Here is a 12,325-nt window from a genome sequence, read left to right as displayed (position 1 = left end):
CGGTCTCGAGGCTGATCAACACTCTTTGGTGTATCGATAGGAGTCCTACCAATATGATAGCCGATCGATCAACCGATCTCCATGCTTCTTTTGTCCAGTCAGTCGGACTTGCGGTCTTCTTCGACTAAACTTGAGGGGGAGGCATGTGATCCAGCGATAAGGGCCCACTCCTCAGAAGGTCGTTGCCACGGTCGAAGTCAAAATCTAGGCGGTTAACGCCCCTATATCGCTGCCCGGTCGGACAATCCACTTGCCCGACCGAGATGTAGAGCCAGGCTGATATCAACCTGATGTTACCATAGCTCGGTCGTATACCGAGCTTTCGACGTTCAGAGAACCATGTGCCGCCGAAGCATGCGCCGAGCGATCAGCCCGCTCGGACTTACATCGAACCTCGGAACAGGCGAAACGGGATCGCAATCGAGCAGTTACACTCAGATATAGCTCCTCCACTCGACACAACAACGGAACTCGGGCAGTGGAATGTTGGCCGAGCGGGTTGGTCCGTTCGGTTCAAATACAGGATCGCCCCGATGGCTAATGACTGGCCGAGCGACTCTTCCACTCGGCCCAGTAACAGACAAAAAGGATAAGCCAATATCCTTGTAGGAACCCGTGCCATTGACATACGGTGTGGTTGGCGGTATGGACAAGCAGAGGATCATACGGCGGAAGCTTCCTCTGTCATGTTAGAGATATACTCGGGTCATTGAGATATAGTGTCACGGACACTTTCCTGACATGTCTTTTCAAGGAAAGCTTCGAGAAACGTGCACACGTGCTTCCAGAGCTCTATATAAGGAGTCTCAAGCTTCGAAGGAGGTATGCGAAGATTACTATAGCCACTGTTACTTTGCTTCTTTCGATTCACTTCTTTCTCTGCTCTCATATCGCCGGTAACTGACTTGAGCGTCGGAGGGTCATCATCGGGTAACCTCTCCCTGGCTCGACACTAACATTGTTGTGATTACAGGTTCATCATATTTGGAGTCCACACACTATCAACAAAAACACCATATTCTCCTAACGTCCATTATCTCGATTTTCGGATAGGATAAGTTATGATTTGTTAGGTTATATTTAGTGCACTGCTTGTTAAGCTACTCAGAGCCTTTTTTTTATTTTTTATCGGATCTCTAGTCCTTCGAACTTTTTCAGTTCTCATTTCTCTTCGTTCTAGGTCATTAAAATAGTTATGACGAGGAAAACAAATGATATAATATGACATTTTAATTAAATTTGATTCTTTAGCTCAAAAACACGATAAACTAATAACTTAATTAATCATAAATTGAGTATAAAAGAGCAAGTCAATCTATCGCTTCTAAAGTCAATCAGTCAATTAATTTACTATATAAATATATATCAAAAGTCATATATGTACTCTTACCCTGCCACTTACGGAATCTAACCCTGGATTTTCCAAGCTCATGTAACATAATTTTCAACGACGAGTCAAGTCAAACCTGGCCGGCCATTGAATGCTTCGTCGTCTACAGTTGGAACAAGTCAATTTGGTTATCGTACTGAAGTTTTTCTCTTTCAATAAGAGGGAATACACTACATGTATACCTGCAGAAACAATGAACAACGTGCATTAAAAATCTCAAGTAGCCATTTGCAACTTCAGTTTCCATCCAAAGGCTTCTGATCCAAACACCTCCATAATCTAATCAATCCCAGTGAGTTCTCTTTCGCACGTTGAGGAAAGAAAGACCAACTGCATGCTCTGAACTGTAATCTAAGTCCACTGCAGTCACTCTCTGCATAAAACCAAAAAGTAGGAATTTTCACTAGTGTATTTGTAACATACGAATTTTATTATTACAAATAAATCTGATAATCTGATCTCATTGATGTATTAGTTCTAAATTTATGATACTAGATGTGGTAAAATTCATTAACATGTTAATCCATTATGGGCTAATAACGGCAGAGATGTATAAGGGGTGTGATTTACATATGATTAATTATTCTATGGGCTAACTAAAAAAGAGATGAGAGGAGAAGTCAAGAAGAAAGTTATCAAAAAAAAAAAAATACTGAGAATAGAGAATCCTTCAAACAACTAAACAAATGTATATCAACTCTAAATCTTAACATAAAAAAGAAAAGAAATTTTAATATATATATCTCAATTTCTATATTTTAAAGAAAGGAAAGAAATCATATTAGAAAAAAAAATGCATAATAGAAAGAAATTATTAAACGCTTATATAGACAAATCCCTAACCAGTAAATATGAGAAATATTAAAAATATAATAAAAAGAAGTTATTATAAAAAGTATTTTTAACTTAGATCTTTAAATTAGAGTGTAGACTAAACCTAATTCTAAGTTCTTAATCAAAAGTTATGATTCGTTGAACATTGAGTTACTTTCTTGTGACACATTCAAAAGAAAGATTATGGAGCTGTCACCTTAACCCTTATGGAAGATCAGCTTCGCCTTATTTTACAGGGATGACAGTCTCTCAGGATTTAGATTCGGTTTAAATAATTCATTGAATCATCAAAACTCACACGGTAGATGATCGACGAGCATTTGATTTTGTCGTTCATGACTGTTTATTCGGTGGAGGCATTTCATAGGCTGTCTTGTTCTTTCGGTTTCAATCACGTCATTAAGAACAAATAAGAATCCATGAACTGTACAATTCCGAAAAAAGAGAGCGCACGCATGAATTCAACGAGATGAGACATTAATGTTCCCTTACGTAGCCATTTTTGAGTCTCCAATCTTCGATAATGATATGTGGCGATCTGGAATTCACAATCTACCAAACTGTGTCAGCTCGATCTCTTTCAGTCAGTGGAAACAAATAGTTCAGATCTAGCTAGATTATCTTGAGCAGCATATATACGATCTGCTTGCAGTTTTTACATGCTCAACTCCTGCCTAATTCCTTCAAGATGATAAGTTTAGGAGATCTCTACAACGTGCTGAGTGCGGTTGTGCCTCTGTACGTCGCCATGTTCTTGGCCTTTGCCTCAGTGAGGTGGCGGAAGGTGTTCACTCCCGAGCAATGCGCGGGCATCAACCGCTTCGTGGCCATCTTCGCGATTCCACTCCTCTCCTTCGAGTTCATTTCCCGGATCAATCCTTTCAAGATGAACTTCAGGTTCGTCGCGGCGGATGCGGTTTCTAAAGTGCTAGTCTTGTCGCTCCTCCTCGTGTGGGCTAGGTTTTGTCGAAGGGGAAGCCTCGACTGGTCCATCACTCTCTTCTCGCTCTCCACGCTTCCCAACACGCTCGTGATGGGGATTCCACTCCTCAAGTCCATGTATGGAGATGAGCAGGAAGGCCTGATGATCCAAGTCGTGGTTCTCCAGAGCATCATTTGGTACACGATTCTGCTGGTCTTGTTTGAGTACAGAGCCGCAAGGAGTGCCATATTGCAGCAGGAGAACGGTGAACCAGTGCCGGATTCCGGGCGGCTGAGCATGGAGGAGCAGCGTGCCCAAGAACTCCGCATCTTTGTCTGGCCATGCTGCTGCTGCAACTCTCGAGGCAAGCGATCAGTGCAAGTATTCAACGGAGGAGAAGAGAGTGATCAGCGAGAGGGGGATGATGAGGCTGCAGTGGATTCCACCACGCAATCAGGCATGATTCGATCGATCTTACAAATGGTTGTGTCCAAGCTCATCAGAAACCCAAACACATATGCCTGTCTACTGGGACTTAGCTGGGCTCTGGCTTCTAGCAGGTGTGCTGATCTCTGTTCGATATCTCAACTTCTCTGTCACTTCGTTTGATTCACTCCCACTGCAGATGGAGTTTGAAGAAGCCTCGGATTATCGATAATTCCGTCACCATTCTATCGAATGCCGGTCTCGGCATGGCCATGTTCAGCTTAGGTAATCTAGCACTACTGATTGCTACCAAATCATCATCGAGTTCATACTAAATGAAACTGAAAAAAAATTCAGGACTTTTCATGGCATTGCAACCGAGGATTATACCTTGCGGCCGGAAGCTCGCGGTGTGCGGGATGATCATGAGGTTCCTCGTTGGACCTGCTGTGATGGCAATAGCTTCTTTTGGGGTTGGCATAAGAGGAACAACTCTTAGGGTATCCATAGTTCAGGTGAGTTCAAAACTGAAGCAAGAACATCTATCTCCATGATCAGAAAACTAAGAATTTGTCTTTGGTTTTCTTTCTCTTTTCAGGCTGCACTTCCACAAGGGATTGTGCCATTTGTATTTGCCAGGGAATACAATCTGCATCCGGAGGTGTTAAGCACAGGGTACTTTCAATCCTAAACACAAACTGCAATATTCTTTTTCTTGGAGAAACTAAATTGATCACTCTGCTTCATTTTGCAGGGTTATCTTTGGGATGATTGTGTCGTTGCCAGTGACTGTATTGTACTATGTGCTCTTCGGCTTGTGAAAGTGAAAGATTAACAAAGCGAAAGAGGCAATTACAGAGACTTAACGTTATCTTCTAGTTCAAGAACTGAATTTTTGAGAATTATACGTGAGCTGAGAGGATTCTTAATGCGAGAATAACTGCATTATTGATACGGGTCAACAGAGCAAACTTCCGACGATAATAACTTTCGACTTGGACATTAAAACGAGATGATGTTCGATTTGAATCGAAACTCGTTCATTGGAACTTGTTACTAGCCAACTTTTAGATCTTAAAAATATCGTTTAAGGCCTTTTCGAAGACTGAATATTTTTTTTACTATGTTGTTTAGTAAATTTCATATTTTTGGTATTTTTGTTATGCAATTAGTGTTTTGGGTCTATATGTAAGTGTCTTGTTTACTTGTTTTGAGACCGTTTTGATTATTACTATTTTTAGTTGTAGTCTCCTTCTAAGAAACGTCAAGTTTTTTCTATTTCCTGATATTCATCTTCAAATCAACGGGTTATAAAAATTTATTTTCGATGTTCATGTGTAAATTAACAGATTTAATAACTTGTGTTGTGTCAATTGGTATCAAAGTCAAATTGATCTTGCATAGTCATGCCACGAAGAAGACAACAACACGTTGACAACGTCAACAATGTGTACGAATGGGATATGGAGCAACGAGTTCAAGTTATTGTTGAATAAATGGAACAGATGGAAGGGGGCATGGAACAACTTGCTTAAAGGATGATGACGATGTTTGAAAATCAAAATAGAAGAAATCTGGTTCAACGCTATCATCGGGGAAACTCAAATGTGGAGGTTGCTTATGAAGAGGAGGTTCCCTATAAACAACTCAGAGGAATAGTAGAAGAGGATGACAGACTCAAGGAGATATGGATGAGAATTGAAATCCTTGAGTTTTATGACAGCCTACAACTTGAGAAGTTTTTGGATTGGTTGGCCTCTTTAGAGGAAATTATGGATTTTAAAGAGGTGTTGAAGACAAGAATGTACCCTTGGTTGCAACCAGATTGCTCGGAAGAGCGATTGCATGGCGGCAACAATTGAAATTGCCCCAAAACAGATTGGATAAGACAAAAATTATCAATTAGGAGAGCATGAAGAAGCTCATGCGAGAAACTTTTTTGTCATACAATTTCTAACGATTGATGTATCAAAGGTTACAGAATCTAAAGTAAAGTACATAGTTAGTGAAAGAATATACCTCTGATTTTTTTTCATCTCATTGTGAAGAACGAAATACATGAGCCCGAAGATCAGTTGATGATGTAGTATATTGGGAGTTTGAAATACAGATCCAAGATATAATCAATATGTTTGACCCTGTTTTTGTATCTATTGCACATCAGAGGGCATTGGTTATGAAAAAACATGCACATTGAAATAGTGAAAATTTTCCTACAAATACTGCTAGCAGGGGTCCAAGTATAGTGACTATTAGCACTAACTACGGTGTGAGAGTAACTAAAGGTATTGACCAATTTAATAGAGGAGTGGCGACCTAAAGTGTTTCAATTGTGAAGAAATTGGATATAGACAGTTAGACTCTGTTTGGTATATATGATAAAATAGGATTGGGTTGATTAGGATATGATTAAAGGTAGGATAAATAATCCCTCTTAAGGTCAAGATATTTTGAATCATATCCCTAATCATCCATAATTCTACCTCTAATCAACTCTACCAGACGCTTGATTAAAAACTTTTTGAAAATATAATCCTATCCTATCATGCATACCAAACAGAGCCTTAGAGTGTAAGAAGGTTCTAGGAAAGAAAGCACTGTTTATTGACAATGAAGATTGTAAAGAGGAAGAAGCAAAGATAATGAGAGACCCAATGTGATGAGGAGGTCGTAAACAAAATACTGGTGGAAGGAGATGTTGAGACGAAATTGATGGTTCGATGTTCTTGTTTGACGTCGAAGGTAGTAGCAGATGATGATTGGCTATAGAGTAATAGATTTCAATCGATTTGTACCATCTTGGGTAAGGTATATCATTTTGTGATTGATGCAAAAAATCGTAAAAATATTGTGTCTGCTGAAGCTGTGCAAAAATTAAATATCCATATCGAGAGTCATCCTAAACCCTATAAATTAGTGTAACTTAAGAAAGGCGGTGAATTATCAGTATCTAAGAAGACTCTTGTTTTATTAATAATTGGTCTGAAATATAAGAATGTTGTTTGGTGTGATGTAATAACGATGGATCAATGTTTGCCACTCGTTGTTAGACCAACTGTGATAGTATGATAGAGGCATGAATTATAATGGGCAAGTCAATACTTATAGTTTTGTGCTCGAGGAAATTAAAATTGTGCTCCTACCTTGCAGACAGTCGGTAGAACAACCCAAGATGAAGTTGCAACTTTATTGTCTCAGGCTCAATTTGACAAGAGCTTCTGGAAGCAGAAAATGGGTATATGTTGATGGGAAAGGAATTGACTAACAGATTTGTATGGCCAAATAGGAAAAATCCTGAAAAGTTAAGTTCTCCACCAAGTCAGTATCAACTCCCAATAATAGATTGGAAAACATTTGTGGATGCGAGACTAGATCGATCATGGGAGGTATAATTTATAAATTGTCATGTTTTCTTTAAAGACTATTAATTTCCATCAAAGACTAAACAATATAATGATGTAGGTTATTCATGAAAAACAAAAAGAATGGACCATGCATTGTAAATATCACCACAGAATGTCTCGTAAGGGTTACATCGGCTTGGAGGCTGAACTGATAAGCTATGGAGCATTCTATTTGTCATTTTTGTTAGGATCGATGGTCGCGGCTAGAGAGGGGGGGGTGTGAATAGCCGACCCCAAATCTTCGTTTCTTTCTACAAGTTGACGTTAGCGCAGCGGAAAATAAAACAAAGAAACAAAGACAAGAAGATCAAACCTCAACACGCAGCGATGTAACGAGGTTCGGAGATAAACTCCTACTCCTCGGCGTGTCTGTAAGGTGGACGAAGCCTATCAATCCGTCGGTGGATGAGTCCCCGGAGAACTGGCTAATATATATACTCCTTCTGGGTGGAGAAACCTCGCCATAATCTTTCTTGCACCAGCAAGAATAGGAGTACAAGAATACACAAGAAGAAGCAACAATATGAATGAAAAAAAAATAAACAATCTTGCCTTCTCGTCGGCTGTTGATGAAGCAGCAACTTCACGGGCCAAATACAGCAGCAACTGTTGGAGACCCCAGCCGAGGAAGCTCACGGGAACCTTCAGCTAAGAAGAGCTCAGCAACAGCAAGCTCTTACAGAAGCAAGAGGTAGCAGCTGAGGAGAGGAAGAAGAAGAAGTATTGCTGTAGAAGCCCTCGATCTCCTTTTATAACATGCACTGCAAAGAAGACAGCGAAGAAGACGGAGATAGCCGTTGTCACTCATAACGGCTAGATCCGGACCGATCTGATCGGTCCAGACCTTCTCGATCGGTCTTGGGACCGATCAGACCTATAGTTGATCGGTCCCGCATCGATCAGACTTTCACGCAGAACTCGCCGGCTCTCGATCGTTCTCGATCGGTCCGTGGACCGATTAGGTATGGATGGTCCACGCACATCAATCCTCCTTTTCTTTGCCTTCGTTGCTCGATCGGCTCCGCAGACCGATCGATAACATACAAGAGACATCGTTTGTTACCGATCGGTCACCGCATCGATCAGATAACCCAATGGATCACCGATCGATCCATCGACGATCCATTTTGGTTTTTGCCCAAACCAAGTCCCACGCCTTCCAAACCAATATCCGGTCAACCTTGACCTATTGGTATCTCATGCTTAGCATCTGGTCACTCCTTTGACCTGCTAAGACTCCCTACCAAGTGTCCGGTCAATCCCTTTGACCCACTTAGACTTTTCTCTTCGTGCCAAGTATCCGGTCACTCCCTTGACCTACTTGACCTTCACAACACCAGATGTCCGATCAGCCTTGATCCGTCTGGATTTTTCCTTGCCCGACTTCACTCACCAGGACTTCCCAACTGCCTGGCTTCACTCATCAGGACTTTCACTTTCACCTAGCTTCACTCACTAGGGTTTTCACCTGGCTTCACTCACCAAGATTTCCAATCTGCCTGGCTTCACTCACCAGGACTTTTTCGTCTGCCTGGCTTCACTCACCAGGACTTTCCATCTGCCTGGCTTCACTCACCAGGACTTTCCATCTGCCTGGCTTCACTCACCAGGACTTTCACCTGGCTTCACTCACCAGGATTTTCACCTGGCTTCACTCACCAGGATTTTCCATCTGCCTTCCTGATCTAGAGAACGAGCTACCGAGCCCTCTCTGACCTAGTCCGGAGAACGAGCTACCGAGCCCTCTCTGACTTCCACTTGCCAAGTTCCCATACTTGGACTTCTCCGTGCCAAGTCTCCATACTTGGACTTTCTCCCGTGCCAAGCTCCCTGCTTGGACTTTTCCCGTGCCAAGCACCCTGCTTGGACTTTTCCGTGCCAAGTCAACTCACCTCGGGTCAACCAGGTCAACCTTGACCAAGGGTTGCACCCACAACCTCCCAAGTTTCTGTTCTTGTCAAACATCAAGATACAACTTGAGTCAGGTCAACCAGGTCAACCTTGACCTAAGGTTGCACCAACAATCTCCCATCAAAATACAACTCTTCTGTTCTCGTCAAACATCAAAATACAACTCGAGTCAGGTCAACTCAAGTCGGGTCAAGCAGGTCAACCTTGACCTAAGGTTGCACCAACAATTTTTAGTAAGTTTTTCATGTTCTTAAGCTGATGAAGTTTGTAATTGTAGAGAGAGAATAACATAATTGATAAAGATGAGGAAGTTGATAGATCGGTGCTTTGGTGTAAAGCCCGGGAAGACAAATCTAGCAACATAACAAATGTGGAGATGTCAAAAGTTATTGAAAAAATTATAAATGTTTAGTTTTATTCAATCTCCATATTGCCTAGATAAATAAAACTATAGTTTTTGGATTGATTTGTGATGTCTCTAATTATAGGATGACTTATTGGAAAAGAAAGTTAAAGGAGAGTTTAAATCTTCTAGAATGAATGATGTGCTAACCACTGCCTTAAGAAGCCAAGAACATTATGGAAGGTTTCGAGGTGTGGGAGGGTTCGTAAAACCTCAAGTTTACTTTAAAACTCCAAGAAAGAAGAGGGAATCAGTCCCAAACACTATGGTCGAAAACTTCAATGAACAATTGGAAGAGACTAAGAGGTTAAAGGCTGAATTGGAGAAATTGAAGGCTTAACTTGCTAGTGTTATGCCAGTCATCAATGATCGAACTTTTGAGACTGTAGTATCGAACAAGTGCTCAAACATGAAAGATTCAAAAGTGTTAGATGATGTGGAAGAAGTTTATGAATGTGACATTTCAAATATGAAGGCTCTATATTTTCTTGATATAGAGCTTTCAATTTTTTTTTCTAGGTATCTGTTGATGTTGTCTTAGATGAAGAAGCAGAGCTTCCAATCTCAATTAAGTCTGGACCAAGAATCATCAAAGATGCAATTGGAGTCATTGTTGGTTGGTTTAAAGAGTTGGTAATTTTTCCAACGACAAAGGTACTTTAAGTTTCACTTGATTTCGTGTTTGCAGTTTTTATACATGTTCATTGGACAATGGTTTAGTTTATAATACTTGTATGAATATTCTAAATTGTAGAAGAAGGGAAAACCTCAACCATTTGCTCCATTGGATGTTCCTAGTCAACACGACAAGTTAAGGATATTGAAAAGACATTACCCATGGCATGTAAGTATATCTACTCACATGTTGTTAGATTGATGAATGAATTGGAGAGCATATACATAAAGTTTAAGGACACTATGTTTGGATGTCCTAAAGTATATGATTGCTAAGAGAAGATATCTTGAGCTTTATGGAGATGAGAGAAATAGGTGTCAGATAAATTTTGATTTACATGAGGTATGTTATGTCTAACTTATAATGTTTGTTTGCATTTTAATATTTTATTTGGAACTCACCCACACCTTGAAACATTTCTAACCGAGTTATATAATATTTGAGTGCAGTCACCTCTATAAATATTTGAGAGATGAAGACAAAGCTGATTATGTTTTATTTGTGGATCCCGGCAGCATACCTACATGCCCACTTGGCAAAGATGGTCGTGACATATCACAACATATTGCTGATCAGTTGGAAGCAGTGTGTAGAGACAACATCTGCCTCATCCCATAAAACACTGGGTAAGATTTTAATTATTTATTGATTCTTACTACATTCTAGTTAATGTTATATTTTTATTTTTGTAGGTACCATTGGATCTTGACTATCGTCAATAAAGATAAAAATATGATATATTTATTGGACTCCATGTCTAATAGAAACCGAGACGATGCATGGAAAACTATGGTGATCAAGTAGGTAGTAGATTATGTTGATTTTGATTGCATTCACTTATAAATATGAAAAAAATAACTTTTTTGCTTTTTAAAATGTAGTAGGGTCAAGATGTACAATGTCTCGAAGGGTATTGTCAAATCACCAGGTTTTAAACAATTGACGGTATGTATTGTACATATGTATTAAGGCATGAATGGATAGTTGTTATTATTTGGATTATAACCGTTGCATTACTTTTTTTATTACGTTATAGGGCAATCTAAAACAAAGTGGTTCTGTTGAATGTGGATATTGTGAGATGAGATACATGAAAGAGATAGTTGAATGTGAAAATCCACAGTTGGAGAAGATGGTGAGTTTTTTTCTTTATGATATATAATGGATGTGATGAGTTCTAATACAGATTTTCTTTGTTTAGTTCCTCAGCCCATGGATAACTAAGGCAAACCAAATTGTTTAGTTCCTTAGCCATCTGTTGAAATTGTTGCATGCATCTGCTTGTTTATTGATGTGCGCAAATATTATGATAGTTTATGCATGTTTTTAACACACATTCACTTGCTCTATACATACATATTCTTTGTATGATCGCCTCTTTTATCATGTACTCATCATATATATTTTTTTGTTTGGATATCTGCTCTTTGTTTGGTTTTGTGTTGATAGGGATAACTTTCGGAGCAAAAATAACGATTGTCGATGCACCAGAACGAGCCAGAGAACATGGTCGTGCAGCCTCGCACGGTCGTGTGGCCCAACAGGAGAGGAGAAGTACATGACCGTGTAACTCTTGCACGGCCGTGCAGCCAACTCAGAGGCAGATCAGAGCATGGTTGTGCGTACTTGCACGGTCATGCCCCCCATGACCGCAACCAAGCAGTATATAGTCATGCAACCCTGCACGGCCGTGTCCCCAGAGCCGAGCACTAGGTTCACACGGCCGTGCCAATTGGCACGGCCGTGCAGTGTAGCCAGAGACATGAAAGGGCATAGTCGTGCCATGCTTGCATGCCCGTGCCGCCGCAGCCGCGTCCTAGCCTATAAAAGGGTTTTAACCCTTTTCATCAAGGGGGAGAGCCGGGGAAGTGAGTCATTAGGGAGAGAATCAACTTGGTGTCATTCTATGCCGTCCAGGACTTCCGTCCAGCGATCTTTCATCGCCATATCAACTCCAGAAGCAAAGGATTGGATCCTAAGATCGCACGTCGTCATTGGATAAGCGTCTTTTCTCTTTCTCTCTTCTTGTTTAAGAATTGTATGCTTAACATTATGTCTTTGGGTTTTTTCTCCAGCGTCTATAGAGTAGATTCTTTGTTCTAGGATGAGGGAGTAGTTGTGGATCGGTTTGATGTAGACTCATACTTTTGCCTCTATTTTATTGGATGATTTTGCTTGCTTCGTTTCGACTACTCGATCTTTATATCATGTTAATTGATTGTGTAGGAATTGCCTATCTCGTAGAGAAAATATCCTAGATCGTACACCCGAGGGCCCTAGTGACAGGGGTAACCCGTTCACGGATATCTAGGGTACTTCCTTGAAAGGAGAGACAACTCCTCCACAAGGAAGTAAGAGA

The 12,325-nt window shown here is 40.5% G+C and overlaps 1 protein-coding gene across 1 annotated transcript; it reads left to right on the top strand.

Annotated features, from left to right (window-relative positions):
• The first annotated feature begins 2,726 nt into the window (after positions 1 to 2,726).
• On the top strand, positions 2,727 to 4,833 carry LOC121985070 (auxin efflux carrier component 3-like). Its single transcript, XM_042538336.1, has 5 exons — positions 2,727 to 3,706; positions 3,772 to 3,857; positions 3,930 to 4,087; positions 4,171 to 4,247; positions 4,327 to 4,833. Exons 1-5 carry the CDS (start codon positions 2,913 to 2,915, stop codon positions 4,391 to 4,393), a joined length of 1,182 nt encoding a protein of 393 aa, XP_042394270.1. The 5' UTR covers positions 2,727 to 2,912; the 3' UTR covers positions 4,394 to 4,833.
• Positions 4,834 to 12,325: the final 7,492 nt, after the last annotated feature.

The sequence above is a fragment of the Zingiber officinale genome, chromosome 5B (assembly GCF_018446385.1).
Source record: "Zingiber officinale cultivar Zhangliang chromosome 5B, Zo_v1.1, whole genome shotgun sequence".
NCBI lineage: Eukaryota > Viridiplantae > Streptophyta > Magnoliopsida > Zingiberales > Zingiberaceae > Zingiber > Zingiber officinale.
This window is presented reverse-complemented; position numbering and strand designations above follow the sequence as displayed.

Bases quoted from the DNA above. Each gene is read 5' to 3' on its own strand.
- LOC121985070 (XM_042538336.1), top strand. From the start codon at position 2,913: ATGATAAGTTTAGGAGATCTCTACAACGTGCTGAGTGCGGTTGTGCCT. The intron at 4,088-4,170 runs GTGAGTTCAAAA...TTCTCTTTTCAG, and splicing joins TTAGGGTATCCATAGTTCAG to GCTGCACTTCCACAAGGGAT. The intron at 4,248-4,326 runs GTACTTTCAATC...TTCATTTTGCAG, and splicing joins CCGGAGGTGTTAAGCACAGG to GGTTATCTTTGGGATGATTG.